Genomic DNA, 17,507 nt, shown 5'->3' with positions numbered 1-17,507 from the left:
TCCAATATCTTCAATATGCACCTCGGAATTGGATAAGGACGCGCGCAGTTGCGTCCCGGATGTGTCTGTCTTCACTTGTAGCCTGTGAGAAAGATCCGATCACGTGATTGAGAGCCATGTGAGTGAGAGGCGCTTCGGATTGCGCAGCACTCAGGGAGAAGGGCACAACGCAGCACTCTGGGCCGCAAAATACCTGGATTTTTTTAGGGTGCATTACGGCCACAAAGGGGATGCCATCGTGAAATTCGAGGCATTATCAAGTGCTTGTCAAATTGTGAATGAGAGACTATTGAAGAGTGGACAGCCTGCGAAAAAAACAAAGCAGAGCTCATGCCTTTCAAGCGACTTTTTTCAAATCCTCATTAGTCTCATCATGCAGCCATACAATGTATTAAAAATCTAAACATATAGCCCAATGTTTGTAGAACAACTAAAGTTACATGAATAACTCTAAATTAAGCATATAGGAGTACCTATTTCATTGTTAACCGCTCAAAACAGAATAGCCGCATGTGCGCACTCCCTCAAATCGTTCGGAGAAAATATCCTTTCTATTTTATTCAGCTTCGTTCAATTGTATTCTTCATACTATAAAATAATATAAAGTAATGCCACAGAATTCTAAGCAAATCTTGTCTGCTAAATGAACTAGCGTACCCCACAGCCATATGGCATAGCCACATCAGGACCTAACACAAGGACAACTCAGAGTATGCTATTATCTTCTTCTAAAATAGACTACATTTTCTTCATATCATGATTCTTTAGACCTGTCTAAAATAAATAATGGATTTATTGTGAAGGTGAAGGTTCTATATTACATGGAATTTTTTTAATGTAGATATTTTTGTAGGTCTGCATCAGTGGCTTGTCTGCGACAGTTATTTGCTTGACAGTCACCGGCTGACAACATTTTGTGACCGCCACAGCCCTAGGTGTGACCACCATTTGCCTCATGCAGCGCGACACATCTCATAGAGTTGATTGTGGCCCGTGGAATGTTGTTCCACTCCTATTCAATGGCTGTGCAAAGTTTCTGGATATTAGCGGGAACTGAAACACGCTGTCGTACACGTCGATTCAGAGCATCCCAAGCATACTCAATGGGTGACATGTCTGGTGAGTATGCAGGCCATGGTAGAACTGGGACATTTTCAGCTTCCAGGAATTGTGTACAGATCCTTGCGACATGGGGCCGTGCATTATCATGCTGAAACATGAGGTGATGGCAGCGGATGAATGGCGCAACAATGGGCCTCAGGATCTCGTCACAGTATCTCTGCATTCAAATTGCCATTGATAAAATGCAATTGTGTTCTCGTCTGCTAAATGACGTAAATGTAAATGTTCGTTGTCCATAGCTTATGCCCGCCCATACCATAACCTCACCGCCACCATGGGGCACTCTGTTCACAACATTGACATCAGCAAACCGCTCATCCACATGATGCTATATACATGGTCTGCAGTTGTGAGGCTGGTTGGACTGACTGCCAATTTCTCTAAAACAATGTTGGTCTCTTATGGTAGAGAAATGAACATTACATTCTCTGGCAACAGCTCTGGTGGACGTTCCTGCAATCAGCATGCCAATTGCACGCTGTTGTGTGACAAAACTGCACATTTTTGTGGCCTTTTATTGTCCCCAGCACAAGGTGCACCTGTGTAATGATCATGCTGTTTAATCAGCTTCTTGATATGCCACACCTGTCAAGTGGATGGATTATCTTGGCAAAGGAGAAATGTTCACTAACAGGGATGTAAACAAATTTGTGCACAACATTTGAGAAAAATAAGCTTTTTGTGCGAATGGAACATTTCTTGGATCTTTTATTTCAGCTCATGAAACATGGGACCAACACTTTACATGTTGCGTTTATATTTTTGTTCATTGTACTTCATTACGATACCCATTAGTCCATCAGGGCTTATCACCCTGGGATCATACACAAACACATAATACTCTCTTATCAATTATGATTTCAATTCTAGTCCTTGCCAGAGCTTAAGTTTTTTATGGTATTTTTTTCTCCATGGTCGTTTTCTTCCAGATAAACCTAATCACTGACCCTGACTTTGCTCTCCGTTTGTCTGTTTCCAGTCCTTTGATAAGCAGGGTTTCCATGCGGGGACTCCCCCTCCCTTCAACCTGCCTTCGGCTATGGGGGGTCCTGGAGGGGCCCCGGGTGGCTACGCTCCCGCCCCCTTCCTCCACATCCTGCAGCCTGCCCACCAGCAACCCCACTCCCAGATGCTGCACCATCATCTGGCCCAGGACGGACAGGTAACGCATACACCTGTAGTCTAGAACCTTGTGTAGTGTACAACCTTGTGTTAACATGCCACACAACGGCACTGGTTAGATCAGTGGTGGGCAATCCTACCCTGTGCTTGCAGGCTTTTGTTCCAGCCAAGCAGTAACACCTGATTCTACTCAAGTCTTCAATCAAGACTGATTTGGTGAATCAGATTTATTTCAACAAAAGCCTGTACCATCACTTTGCCATCTAGCCATCACTTTGCCTACCTCTGGTTTACTTAAGCAATAAGGCACGAGGGGGTGTGGTATATGGGCCATATACCACAAACCCCGAGGTGCCTTATTGCTATTATAAACTGGTTACCAACGTAATTAGAGCAGTAAACAGAAATGTTTTGTTATACACCACGGCTGTCAGCCAATCAGCATTCAGGGCTCGAGCCACCCAGTTTATAAATGTCTATTACATATTTGTATCAGTGTGGTACTTGTGCTGGCCATATCCAGTTTGTGACGTTGTCCTCTTGTCTCTGTATGCAGGGAGGTCCTAGCCAGCGAGGCCAGTCTAGCAGCATGCAGCAGAAGAGCCAAGTCAACAAGTCCAGCTACGGGAGCTCCCCATACTGGGGCAACTGACAGGGCTGTGTGTGTGCACACTGCATCATGCCCACCTATCTTGACTGATCAGACCAGAGGGGACAAAGCATTTTACAGCACCAGGCTAAAACACACACACTACCACCCCCTCCCCCCTACTCAATATTCCCCTTTAAAAATGTATGGCTGTTGTATGTAAAATATATTTATGTATGTATTTATACAGTATATATGTATTGATAGTACATGACATTTGGTTTTCTGCATTTTAGTTAGATTTTTTCGAAGGATGTTTTATTTCAAAATGATGAGAGAATCAAATATCATGGAGAAGTAATTATGAAGTTGATGGTGAATATACAGTACTTGAACCAGAACAAGCATCATGTGGCGTGGATGATTTTTGTATGCATACATTAACCTGGTAATGATGTACATTACTGCTAAGCATCATTTTTCATGGTGATCTATTTTCTATTGAGGGTAATTGATAGCTTGAGTTGTTTTTGCACCCTTTACCCCTCCGTTTGTGATTCCCGCCTTTATACAGTGAGCTCCAAAAGTATTGGGACAGTGACAATGTTTGTTTTTGTTTTGGCTCTTTACTCCAGCACTTTGGATTTGAAATGATATAATGACTGAGGTTAAAGTGCAAACTGTCAGCTTTTATTTGAGGGTATTTTCATCCATATCAGGTGAACCGTTTACAGTGCTTTTTTACATAGTCCCCCCATTATAACTGGACAAAAGTATTTGGACAAATTCACTTGGGTATTAAAGTAGACAAAAGTTTAAAATTTGGTCCCATATTCCTAGCACACAATGATTACATCAAGCTTGTGACTACAAACTAAATAATTATAGAATGTTTCTAAACACTTCTACATTAATGTGGATGCTACCATGATAGTCCTGAATGAATTGTGAATATGAATAAGATTAGTGAGAAAGTTAGACACACAAATATCATACCCCCAAGACATACTAACCTCTCACCGGGGATGTATGATATTTGTGCATTTAACTTTCGCACTCACTATTCACAATTCATTCAGGACTATCCGTAATCATGGAATCATCCATATTAATGTAGAAGTGTTTAGAAACGTTCTATTCTTATTTACAATAAGTGACTCCAAAATGACAACACATTATTTACCATTCATTGGGCACAAAATAATCTGAAACAACAGCAAATGCATCTAATAAATTTGTAGAGTCACAAGCTTGATGTAATCAGTGTGTGCTAGGAATATGGGACCAAATACTAAACTTGACTACTTTAATAGGCAAGTGAATTTGTCCCAATACTTTTGGTACCCTAACGGGGGGGGGATTTATGTACAGAAAGTACTGTAATTTAGAAACGGTTCACCCGATATGGATGAAAACACCCTCAAATTAAAGCTGACAGTCTGCACTTTAACATCAGTCATTTCAACTCCATAGTGCTTGAGTACAGAGCCAAAACCAATTTCAATGGCCCAATACTTTTAGAGCTCACTGCAATTGGCTGTGTGACAGCCAGGCATTGGATTGACGTCATTAACATTGGTTTAATCCATTGTCCAAATAAAAGTAATGAATTATTCCCCCCTAGAACAAAAAGAGGGAGATTTAATTTTGCCTGTTATGTTTTATACAAGTCCATTTAGCATACAATCCTGAGCTGCAATACATTGATTTGGACACTACACTGAAGTCACAGGTGAAATCTTGCCCACTTCTTAACTCAGATAAAGGTTGGAAATTTAGACACTCATGTTGTCGCATACCTTCAATATCCAAACAAGGGTCACTAATGTTCCATTAGCTGTTGTCGTGACGTGACTTCATTAATGTGATGACTGTTATTTATCGAATAATTACCTATGTTTAATTGTTACTAAATTAAATTAATCATGTAACAATTAACTCATTAGGAATTTGGGGGACCACGGGTGAAGTTGTTTGAGTTACCATCTCCTGAATTAAACTAAATAATATATAGATATCGATAAGTCACTTATTAATCATTTACCTCACTTCAGTCTCATTCTGAACGTCGCAGACTTCTTGAATCTGCACAAACCCGAGTCTTACTGATAATTACGCACCACACAAATGTATTTATTTACTACTAAACTAAATGATAACACAGGATACACACACGGTATAGGTTATTGATTAGAAATGTAATACGATGAAGACAGGTCCCTAGCAGACTAACACAATATGACACTTCTTACAAAAGATGGAGAGTTGAAGAGAGAGAAGCAACACAGACTTGGATACATTTGGGAACTACTTGGGTAAGAATTAATGCATGTATTTACGTGTTGAGGGTCTTCGTCGTGTATCTCTGTTGAACCCAGGCCTTCGTGGAAAGGGTTCGATTGGGCCTTCTACTTCGTTCTCAGGTGTAAGGCTCTGATTGTCCACAAGAGGTCACAATGTCCTTAATTGTCTGTTTACTTTCACTCATTCTGGAAGTAGTCTTCTGAGGACAGCTAATCAGCCGTGTAGATGATCCCCAGTGGGGTTATGAGAGCAGTGTAGTAGACGATGGTTTGAAGAGCGTAACAGGATGGTCCCACTTAAATTCACCTTAGCTACAGTACTTAGAACAGCTACTCAGCCGTAACATTGATTGTTAGAGAGGCGACTTTGTCGTCTTCACCTCGTGTTGATTTTCAGGGTCATAACCAATATAGACAAAAGCTGCAGCGTGAGTTGGTCTGTTAATTCTTAACTCCATCCTTTATACCCTCGAGTAAAAAGGGGCGTTTCCGTCATACTGACACGCTCTCTCGGGCGTGGCAATTTGAGGCAAAATCTTATCACTATGATCTTGTTAGAAAGCTAAAATCACATTCCTATCTTCACGAAAATGTCTTCCTCCTTCATATTTTCTACACAAATGGAGTAAAAGCTCAAGTTACAATGTTTTCGTTATAACGCCTATATACCATTTTTAATGACATCACAAAATATACATTAATTTCCCAACATTTGGATGATGAAATATATTGTGCCTGTGTTCATTGTTGGATGTTTTGGGCGGCGAAAATGTCTTCCCATATACTAGATATTTTCTGCAAACTATGACCTGCTGTTAAATCTTAAAACATGCCCAACTCCCCCGTGGGAGGGGGTCTGGCTGTCAGCCATTTGCCAAGCTGATCTGGCACCTTTGATCCTCACGACTATTCAGTGAGCCCTCATTTACTGGGCAACAATCTCAAAGATAAGCAAGCAGGGACTTCAATTAAGCAAATTAGGATATTTTTCCCTGAATTTGTTAATGTTTCCAGTTGCAAACTATTGTACACAACCATTAAAGAAAAACAATTCAGATTGATAGGGATTAGTTGACAGTAATGAGCACAACTGTAGTTGCAGTCATTCCTGGCTTAGACAACTTAATTTTACTGCTACATTGGTTAACTCCTTTTACAAAGAATTAGCTGCAATTCTAGCCACATATTGAAATATATATCAGAGACAACAGACGGGTAATTTATAATCTTTATTTGAAAAATGGTTGAAAGCAAGTTTATACAGAACAGATTTGATAGGAAATGGCCATTAAAGTATTTACATACAAGTGTGATGGATTATTACATTAACGTCAAAGGACTGAGCTGAATATTCACTCAGTGTAGTACGTTGAGGCTAGGGAGGGGAAGAATCAAATTGAGACAAACTGATTACACAAGTCAGTTGGCTTACAACCTCTTAAGTCCAAAGCTAAAAATAAGATTGCAACGAAACTGTACAGAACGTTAAAAAAAAAAAGTCAGTCTTTGCCAAATCTGCTATTCAGTGTCTTTTTTCTTTCTTTTCTTTTTCTTCTCAGTCTGGGGGGTTTCTGGAGCCTCTTCAGCCACCACTGGCTCCACCTCCATTGCCTCACTCTTTCGTTTCTTTTTCTTCTTGGCTGGGGTGTCTCCGTTCTCTGCTGCTGGAGCCTCTTCCTCCATTTGAACGGCCTCAGCTGCCCGCTTCTTCTTCTTCTTCTTTACCTCTCCGTTCTCACCAGTCGCCTAAAGACAGATCATTACATTAGGATGTTTCAGAATTACTCCATGGCCTACGTTCATTTCCGTATGGCAAGAGTTGTAATGTCCGACTCACTTCAGTGATTTGGTCCACTGTAGGGGACCAGCCAATGGTTCGGAGTCAAGTTAGTTTAGCATGTCGTACACTGAGACAGAACCATGTGGAAGGGTCAAATCCCAAATCAAAACATGCCTTCAGTTACACGGACCGGACAGCTGAAGCAATAAATACCTCTGTCTCGCTGTCGACCTTCGAGTCACCCTCTTCGCCATCACCAGTGGAGAGGGCTGCCAGCTTCTTCTCCCGCTTCCGGCGTTTCTTCTCCTTTTTCTCCAATTTGATCTTCATCTCAGCTGCCACCTCTCCTGCCTATGAGGGGTAAGCCAAACTGCATGGTTATACTTCTAGGAGACTAGCCAGTTAGGGCTGCTAGAAGCAGTGGAGATGTGTTTTAGTGCTGTGTCAGGCTCATTAAATCAGTAAACCCCCACATTTGAGTCAGGGAAAGTGTTGTCATCACTCACAGCAAGTAAGCTAAACATCTATGAGGAAAGAGTACTAAAAGCATGCTCACAAAACAAGAAAATGCATCCCACGTCATTGTCAACTCACCTGTATCACAGCCTCTTTCATGACGTCCAGGTTCTTGCGAGGCGCCTCTCCAGTCTCGTAGAACGAAAGGCGCTCCTCCACCTGGTCACGCAACTTGTCACCAAACACACAGGTAGGCACATCTGTCAGATGGAAAAGGAAACATCAATAACACTGTTTGCCAGCAGGGGGCACCAGCAAAAATACTCATGACCAAGGCTTTGCTCAGTATTTAACTCATCACCATCATACACCCGGAGGTGGATTACTGTTGACGAAAAATAAGAACATCATTGCAAATAATGCCAGAAGTGTCATACCAAAAAGGCCCTGAAACAACCTTTTTTACTAGGCCATGAGAAAGATTTGTCCTCTGCTCTCCCATGGGTTAACCCCCATCCATCACTCACCAGAGAAGGCATCGATTCGTGAGGCGATTGTGCACTTGTTGGCCAGGTAACGGGAAATACGCCCTTTGTTCTTGGCGGCAGCACGACCAATGAAGGTTGAGTGGAAGATGAGGCCATACTTGGGGGTGTTGCCACGAGTCTTCAGAGCCCTGTGTGCGGGGAATGGCTGATGGGTTACCAGTTGAAGTGAACTTTGCTATGGTAACAAATGTTTCCCCAACAGGTAAGTGTTGATTCTTCTACCCTACTCATTTTTATTAGTTGCCATTGCAGAATTTATTATGGCCCAAGACTAGAACAAACTGCCAAGTATGGCATGTCCAAGTTATCTACCTCTTAGTGCCCTGGGCAGCTGCTCAGACTGTGGGGGTGCGTAACGGAGAGAGGGATCACTCTGAGGGGGGTCACCCCCAGTCACCCTTCTCTGCTCCGCCCCAGCCCTGCCATCACAGCGGCTGCCAGTTTCCCCAGCAGGGAGGGGGTGCCCCAGTACCTGAACAGGGCCTTCTCAGCGCCCAGGATCTGCACGGTTGAGGCTGGGTACTTGGCCAGGTTGGTCAGGCTGCCGGCGTGGGAGATCAGGCGTGCGCCCACCTAGAGAGAGAAAAAAAAAAAACATGTCAGAGTTTGGCCTGTGAACATGTCACTGACAGCAGAGGTGTCATGGACCGTCAGCACCGATGGAAGACTCAACATTATCAGTTCAGGGGATTGACAGATTTGGTAGAAACATCATTTGGTCCCGTTAGCAAGAGTGTCAAGGTGATGGTTATAGTCACTACGTACCACATCTCCTATGAGTGCGGCCAAGTTGGGGGCCACCTGGCCCATCTTGGAGTGGAGGTACTCCTGGAGCTCCAGCCTGTAGGCGGCCAGTGAGACCACGCGGTTGGAGAACCTCTCAATGTTGATCAGGTCAATGGGAGAAATGTCCATACCTACAGAAAGCCATGGGAAAAGGTTGAGTGGCAATGTTGATACAAGGAACATGGGCCTTCATCGTACAAACACCTCCACAGATAAGGGAAGATGACCGAAATGTAAATTTTGTATCTCCCGACAGGATCCGCAGTAAGGATTTGAGCCTTCACTACAGGTTTATGAGAGAACTATAAATACTCTACCCCTCTGTGTTGGTCATATAGGACACGTCAAAAGTCCTAGATGGGCAAAAAAGGGGCTGTTTTATAAATACGTATAATATACGGTGTGTGACATGGCTACTGACCCATGGAGCTGCGGGAGGCCTCCAGGATGGACTGGGCCTTGGCACTGTCCATCACCACCTCCTCCATGCTCTCTAGACTCTCCTCGCTCAGCTCCTTTCGGTTGCCGATCAGCTGGGCCATCTTGCAGTATGTAGAGTTGTCAGTCACTATCTTGATCAGCTCTGGGAAATGGTAGCCATACCACTCACTATAAACCAGAGGGGGAATGAGGGAGCAGAAGTTTGAAATGTTTAGAAACTCAAAACCACCAGGTTGAGGACATAATTGACATTTAGACTGAGGGACCGTCAGCACCGATGGAAGACTCAACACAAAGAATTCAGGGGATTGACAGATTTGGTATGAACATCATTTGGTCCCATTAGCAAGAGTGTCGAGTGGATGGTTGTTGGGTCTACTACCACATCTCCTTTGAGGGAGACTTGTACGTACCGCACACGCATGGAGAAGGTGTTGATGTCCTTGTCCAGCTGGTCCAGAAGGGCAATGGACTGGATGATCATGTTGTCAGACCTGTTGACGTTGAACTTGACCTTGGCCCTGGAGTAGCTGTGGCCCAGACCCAGCTGGGCCTTGGAGGCAGCCTGGGCAGTCAGCCCCTTCACCAGGGAGTGGAAGTGGAGACGCACACCTTCAGGGGAGAACAGGAAGTGACAGTGAGTATGCACAGTGGCAGTATTTTCACAACCTGGGTCATAGGCCCTGGCAGCAATTCAGATTTTCAGTATAAACCATCACGAGGGTCAGGGATTGATTATCTTGACATCACCACAGGCCAGGCATCTCCAGCTGCACACTGTCTACTAGTCACAACATAAAAGGAGACTACTACACCCCCCCCCCACAGAATGACTTGTACTGTAGCCTAGGTGAGCCCTCACCTCTCAATATCTCTGCCACCACTCCTCCCGTCTGGATGGACAAGCCAAGCTCCTCTTGCAAAGCTCCTCCTATCTTGGCATCGCCCACCCCCAGCATTGCCTTCTTCTTACCCCCTACGGGCAGGTTAGTCTCCAGGAACAGCTTCAGGTCAGCATGGAGCACACCTGAAACAATTGGGAAATGTTTATTTATACTACAAACAAGATTAGTTGGGGGTGTGTTAACATACATATTAGCTAATGCCATCTGGTATAATTAATCTAGCCAGGCACAGAAGTTCAGGTTTGATGATTGGTGTCAGCACAGTCAGTCAGTGGATTGACAGATTTTTTTAAAAACATCATTACATCTGAGCTTGGACTACAATTGAGTAAATGAAATAAAGCAACCAACTCACCTTCTGATATGGCGTTAATATTATCTAGAGCAGCCTGGGCCGACTTGAATGGGAAGAAAGCAGCTAGGCTCACCATGCCATTGAATTTCCCAATGTTTAGAACGCAGTCTTCAACCTGGAGAGTGGGGGTAATGATTAACTCCTCAGTCATCGAATATGGGTAAATCTGCATCAAATGTTATTTGTGGATGAATTGTTTTCGTACCTGGGGCAAAAGCATGCCAATCTCTTCCACCTCCTTGACCACAAAGAGCGCATACCCTGCTGCATGTTCGAACAACACATGCAACAGCACCTGTGGAAGAGATACGCATTAGGTTATAAAATAGATAATGTTATATAGGTAGCTACATATTAAATACTATGAAAAATATAACGTGGCTGAAACTAAATCACAATGTAGGTAGCGAAACGCCAGCGACCTTTCGGTTACTGGCGTTGTGCCAGTAACCGAAAGGTCGCTGGTTCTAATCCCAGAGCCGACTAGGTGAAAAATCTGTCGATGTGCCCTTGAGCAAGGCACTTAACCCTAATTGCTCCTGTAAGTCGCTCTGGATAAATGACTAAAAATGTAAAAAATGATAAAGCACTGCTGCGCGCGTGTATACCGCCATGATCGAAATATCCACGTGGTGCGTAAATTACGCCAAGTGGTCAAATAAAAAAAAATGTTTGGCAAGAATAAAGTCAAATTTCACAAGTGGACAACACCCGTATGCGACATGTGATATGATACAGGTAATATAGTATTTCCAAAAAACTAACGTGAGCCTAGTTGAACTTACGTGCCAAATTCTTTACCAAGACGAGCGCCAGACCACGTGTTGTGTGGGACCAACACGCAGTAACGTACGCACCTTGTAAAGTGAACTAAATTAGACGGTTAACGGGTATTACAAAGGCGTATAAACCTTTGTTTGATGTTATATATATATGCTTAATATGTTCATTAAGTGAGATTCATGAGTTCTTTCGCAAAATCAGAATTTTCACCGAGACAGAGGCCTACCATCGAGGCTGCCATCTCTCTGCTGGGAGCGCTACCTACCTACTGTAGTTAGCTAGTAATTACGGTCGCGATTTCACATAAATGCCAATTGCATGCAATTGTTGAATTTTTTACTACGACACATTATGCAATCACTTAATTTACTAGCTCGTCAACTTCCCACACTGAAATTGAATACGTTAACTAGTTAACGTTAGCTTAGCTAGTTCTGCGTTGAAAATGTCGTCAGTTTTGCCACGAAAATCTTATTTTCCTAAGCATGTTTAAACACGAATAGTAGTTATTTGTTGGTGTTTAAATGGTTAAACATCCAAATGTCGTGCAAAAATATGAAAATATTACCATGATTGCAGAATATCAGCTGCGACACGCTATACGTGTCCTTCCCTCTGCTTCACGACTGTAGAAAGACTTCACTTGCTTTCCAACACGCAGCCACATGACTGAAGTACCGTGGGGTCGACTTTGTATCGCGAGATTAATGAATTTAGTTTCATGTCCGGCACCACTTGTTGATTGATGACTGATGAGTTGGGATTTATATATACGGTCTGTGGCTGGGATGCTACGAGGTTTACCATGGGTTTGATGCATGATTGCAATGGGGATTTCTATAATGTAGTATAGCCTAAATGCTCAAAGTAAAATGTAAAAACTAAATGTACTAACTATTCTGATTTCTGTCTTCTAGTTAGTCCTATATTTTTATATTTTATTTAACTTGGCAAGTCAAGTTAAGAAACATTTCTTATTTACCATGATGGCCTACCCCGGCCAAACCCTCCCGTAACCCGGACGACGCTGGGCCAATTGTGCGCCGCCCTATGAGACTCCCGATCACGGCCGGTTGACGGCTTAGACTGCTGCGCCACTCAGTCACCACTATATACCCTAGTTATTCCAGACACTACAGACTTCCAGGTACAGTGCATTCGGAAAGTATTCAGACCCCTTGACTTTTTCCACATATTGTTACATTACAGCCTTATTCTAAAATGGGTGAAAGCGTTTTTTGTGTGCAAATGTATTAAAAATAAAAAACGCAAATATCACATTTACATAAGTATTCAGACCCTTTACTCAGTACTTTGGGAAGCCTCGCTGCACACCTATTTTCAGGTCTCCCAGAGATGTTCAATTTGGTTCAAGTCAGGGCTCTGGCTGGGCTACTCAAGGACATTCAGAGACTTGTCCCGAAGCCACTCCTGCCTTGTCTTGGCTGTGTGCTTAGGGTCGTCCTGTTGGAAGGTGAACCTTTGCCCTAGTCTGAGGTCCTGAGCGCTCTGGAGCAGGTTTTCATCAAGGATCTCTCTGTACTTTGCTCCGTTCATCTTTCCCTCAATCCTGACTAGTCTCCCAGTCCCTGCCGCTGAAAAACATCCCCACAGCATGATGCTGCCACCACCATGCTTCACTGTAGGGTTGGTGCCAGGTTTCCTCCAGAGGTGACACTTGGGATTCAGGCCAAAGAGTTCAATCTTGGTTTCATCAAATGAAATCAAATTTGATTTGTCACATGCGCCGAATACAACAGGTGTAGACCTTACCGTGAAATGCTTACTTACAAGCCCTTAACCAACAATGCAGTTAAGAAAATAGAGATAAGAAAATATTTACTAAATACATTTGTAGAGGTAAAGTGACTACGCATAGATAATAAACAGCGAGTAGCAGCAGTGTAAAAACAAAGGGGGGGGGGGGGGGGGGGTCTATGCAGATAGTCCAGGTGTTACGCCTGCACCCGCTCCCCCTCCCTGGCCCTCGAGGGCGCCAGGCTGCCCATCATTACGCACACCTGTTACCATCATTACGTGCATCAGTGCTCATTGGACTCCTTCACTTTGTTGATTGCCCCTTCTATACACCTGTAGCTCAGTTGGTAGAGCATGGCGCTTGCAACGCCAGGGTTGTGGGTTCGTTTCCCACGGGGGGCCAGTATGAAAATGTATCCACTCACTAACTGTAAGTCGCTCTGGATAAGAGTGTCTGCTAAATGACTAAAAATGTTTTTTTTTTAATATTGTGGCGGGCAAGGTAACAGTACTCTTCTTTGAAGAACAGACACCAAGACTTGTCATTGCCTCCCAGCTTACAATCCTTTGCCTCTCCCCACCTGCTAATACATTTATATGCCACTCCTATGTCACAATTCCCAATCAAATCTGCCTCCCACTAATGCCGTTTGGTCAGAGGCTCTCTACACAGCACCTGTGGCATTTCCTCAAATCTCTGTGGGTCATCAGGATATTCTGTTCCTCATTCACCCATGTCAGCTTCCTGTTCTCCTCAATCAGTGAGATATTTATGTTTGCTATGTTTGGGTCCAGTGTGACTTCAGTGGCATCTGGACAAGCAAGATAAGTCAGAGGAGAGAGAATTGTATGAGAACCAGTGGGTCAATAGCAATTGTATTGAATTGCAATATCATTAGCAAAGACACTTACACTTCTTAAGCAGCTCCGGTTTAAACCACAACTCTTCATTTTGGTTCCAACTGTATGAGAGGCAAAATAATAGTTAGTGACAGACACTGCCTGTGGTGTAAGGACTCTTGCCTAGGTATTAGACTCATTAGAATCTACCCCAACTGGGTTGACCCTATTGGAGTAGTTGTTTACAAGTTTGCCTACGGGCTGGGAGACCCTGGTTCGATTCTCGGATGTTGCCGTTCACTACAGTACTGTAGGAGCTAGGAAAACAAGCATTTCGCTACACCCGCAATAACATCTGATAAATAATGTGTATGTCACCAATAACATTTGATTTGATTAAATCATTATAGTCTATAAATTGCGCATGTAGGCTGTGACTTACTTATAATTAAATACAAATTAAACAAAAAATGACTTGTTAGTGCATTTTAATTCATTTTTAGAAACACGAGTTTGGCCAGTCTATGGCTTCAGGCTCATGCGATGGTGCCTGGGGAGCAGGCCAGCAGCGGAGAATATCCTCTCCACACTTGCAGAGCCACTGGGGATGCTAAACACCCTTCTGGCCACTCTTTCCAGGCCGGGCAGAGCTGCAGAGTTTTTATTTATTTTTTCTATAGGTAGGCCTAAAGGTTTTTAGGCAAAATAACCCAATCAAAACGGAAAGCTCCTTGAACGTGGGAATATGCCAGGCCTATTGGGCCAAAATCAATTATGGCCTATTGTATAGATGATAGAACGAAAATGAACGAAACGTTTAAGAGATCTGATTTTCAGTTTATAAATACTTTGCTACAATGACACGCTTAGTTATCTGCCCACCTCTTTCCTTTCTTTTAGCATGTGCATGTAGTATATACACCATCAAGCTTTTGGGATAAGTGTCTTTTCAGATTCCACAATAATTATTTAGTTGTGGACACTACATCACCGCACTCCCTCTCTTGCTCTTGGTCCTCATCCAGTCAAATTGGGCACGCTCTGCTCCTCGCTAGCCACCTAGCCAGCCGAGTGCAGGTGGGCTCTCCCGTCAACATGAGGCTCCTGCTGCTCCCGCCCCAAATACACACGGGTACACACATACACGGGTACACACACAGACAGGTACACACACAGACACACACACTATTAGGAATGTTCCCCTACTTACATGTTTGTTTGTATGTGTGTCAGAGTAGAAGGATGATAAGCCAGTGTAGGAGAAGAGGTGTCTGGTGTAGAGGTCTAGGTCTTGACGGGTCCAAAAAGTTGGACTCGTTCTGAAATGGACCTGGGGCTTTCCCACCCAGACCCGATATGCATAAATACATTTTTAGAATATAGAGAGACCCGTTCCGAATAGAACTGGTCGGATCCACACCCGGTCCGATCCGAGTGATGGAAGCAGCAGAAAATTTATTTTTTAAGCTACTTTACTAAGCAGAGTTGATAAAGCGCAAGAGGAGGGAGAGAGGATTGCAGCTCTTGTAGGTGAGGGAGGGGCCGTAAATTACTGTGAGCGAGTGAAACGGGGAGCAGGGAGGAGGGAGGGAGAGACGAGAGACAGCAATCAACCAACCAACCAACCAGGCCAACTCGTGTTATGGTAGACTAATAGAGCCCCACAGTGGAGGTGTCATAATACCCATAAAACCTAGCGGTCAAACAGGGAAATGGTTCCAATTGTTTTCCCACCATTCATTTTTCCCATAGGGGATTTTAGAAACATGTTTTGATAACTATGTAAATCTCTCTCGGACAAGCTGACGTTTATCAATATATTCGGCTCTATTTACTATTTACTCGAAAATACTAATTAGCATCAAGTAGACATCATGCAAAACTACAAATCCCTGCAAGCTCCTGCATGTCACCTCTAGCTGACACCTTCGCTAACAGGTATTGTGTCAATTTAAAACTTGCACAAGACAGTTCACAGAATTGTCCATTTAAAGAAATGTAGCCAATTTATGAATTACTCCATTTAGCTAACATTAGATAGTTAATCCAGAGATTCTTACCTTTGCCTCGATTCGGCAGTCTCGTCCAGATCATCATGGCATTTGTAGTTCTTTATGATAGCCACATTAGCAGCTTTACAAATAACAATTTGTCAAATACATTAATGTATTCAAAAATATTCGCTTGAAGCATACATGATACTGTAGATTGTTGTCCGTCTTTGGCCTTCATGAGAATTTCCTCTCTTAAAATGTCCTCTTTAATCAGAATTTCCTCTCTCAAAAGAAAACCAATGGTCTGTGCTCTGAAATAGTACCGGAAACACTTAATAAATAATATAAAAACACATGACATTACTTTCCTACTCTTTCTTCCACGTTAACCCCTTTCAATGGGAAAGGCAGCCCATTCCCATTAAGACATGCCTGTGTTTCCATGGAGCTGGAGGAGAGTGGCTGGTGGATCTTTTGAGGAGCGGATGACAGAGGGGACAGTAAAACAGACCGAGGGATGATGAGGGGATCCATATAAAGAGCAGGGTCTCTAGCAGTGTGACAGAACGACAGGACACAGCCAGCTAGCTCATCACCAGCAGGGACTCACACTGGAAACCATCAGAGTAGGTAGTACAACTAGCAGGCTATGGATCCCTGCCTGCCTGCCTGCCTGCCTGCCTGCCTGCCTGCCTGCCTACCTACCTGCCTGCCTGCCTGCCTGCCTGCCTTTATCTTTCTTTGCCATTTTATGTCTGTCTGGCTGTCTGTCTGTCTTTGTCTGTTTCTATCCATCAATCTACATTTTGTTTTCCACTTCTTATCTCTATCTGCTCGCTTGACTGCTTCTATTTGCCTTTCCTCTTAAATCTTTTTAATATCACTATATGTGCCTACGCCTATGTGAATAAAATGTACAGTTGAAGTCGGAAGTTTACATACACCTTAGCCAAATACATTTAAACTCAGTTTTTCACAATTCCTGACATTTAATCCTAGTAAAAATTCCCTGTCTTTGATTAAGTTGGAGGCGTGCGTGGCCATGCAGTCATGGGTGAACAGGAGGGAAATGAGCACGCACCCTTCTGGGGCCCCTGTGATGAGGATCAGCAAAGTGGACGTGTTGTTTCCTACCTTCACCACCTGGGGGCAGCCCGACAGGAAGTCCAGGATCCAGTTGCACAGGGTGGGGTTCAGAATCAGGGCCCAGAGCTTAATGATGAGCTTGGAGGGTACTATGGTGTTGAATGCTGAGCTATAGTCAATGAAGTCGGAAGTTTACATACGCCTTAGCCAAATACATTTAAACTCAGTTTTTCACAATTCCTGACATTTAATCCTAGTAAAAATTCCCTGTCTTAGGTCAGTTAGGATCACCACTTTATTTTAAGAATGTGAAATGTCAGAATAATAGTAGAAATAATGATTTATTTCAGCTTTTATTTCTTTCATCACATTCCCAGTGGATCAGAAGTTTACATACACTCAATTAGTATTTGGTAGCATTGCCTTTAAATTGTTTAACTTGGGTCAAACATTTTGGGTAGCCTTCCACAAGCTTCCCACAATAAGTTGGGTGAATTTTGGCCCATTCCTCTTGACAGAGCTTGTGTAACTGAGTCAGGTTTGCAGGCCTCCTTGCTCGCACACGCTTTTTCAGTTCTGCCCACACATTTTCTATAGGATTGAGGTCAGGGCTTTGTGATGGCCACTCCAATACCTTGA

General features: G+C 43.4%; 2 protein-coding genes across 2 annotated transcripts in view; one reads left to right on the top strand and one right to left on the bottom strand.

Annotated features, from left to right (window-relative positions):
• Positions 1-4,846, top strand: part of LOC311138667 (ubiquitin-associated protein 2-like) — a 46,924-nt gene extending 42,078 nt beyond the window's left edge. Inside the window, exons 26-27 of the mRNA XM_084173447.1 lie at positions 2,102-2,284; positions 2,801-4,846. Of these exons, the coding sequence (XP_084029573.1) occupies positions 2,102-2,284; positions 2,801-2,896 (279 nt within the window). The 3' untranslated portion in view covers positions 2,897-4,846. The remainder of the gene's footprint in view (positions 1-2,101; positions 2,285-2,800) is intronic.
• Positions 4,847-6,346: 1,500 nt separating this feature from the next.
• LOC311138196 (nucleolar protein 56-like) lies at positions 6,347-11,845 on the bottom strand. The gene is made up of 12 exons (XM_084172868.1): positions 11,759-11,845; positions 10,613-10,702; positions 10,408-10,522; positions 10,010-10,174; positions 9,561-9,759; positions 9,128-9,315; positions 8,686-8,837; positions 8,393-8,493; positions 7,900-8,048; positions 7,511-7,632; positions 7,130-7,267; positions 6,347-6,882 (listed from the first exon to the last, which is right to left on the bottom strand). Exons 1-12 carry the CDS (start codon positions 11,759-11,761, stop codon positions 6,655-6,657), a joined length of 1,650 nt encoding a protein of 549 aa, XP_084028994.1. The 5' UTR covers positions 11,762-11,845; the 3' UTR covers positions 6,347-6,654.
• Positions 11,846-17,507: the final 5,662 nt, after the last annotated feature.

This window comes from Coregonus lavaretus (assembly GCF_964263955.1).
Source record: "Coregonus lavaretus genome assembly, chromosome: 12".
NCBI classification, from domain to species: domain Eukaryota; kingdom Metazoa; phylum Chordata; class Actinopteri; order Salmoniformes; family Salmonidae; genus Coregonus; species Coregonus lavaretus.
The sequence above is the reverse complement of the archived record's forward strand: the minus strand, read 5'-3'. Positions and strand labels throughout refer to the sequence as shown.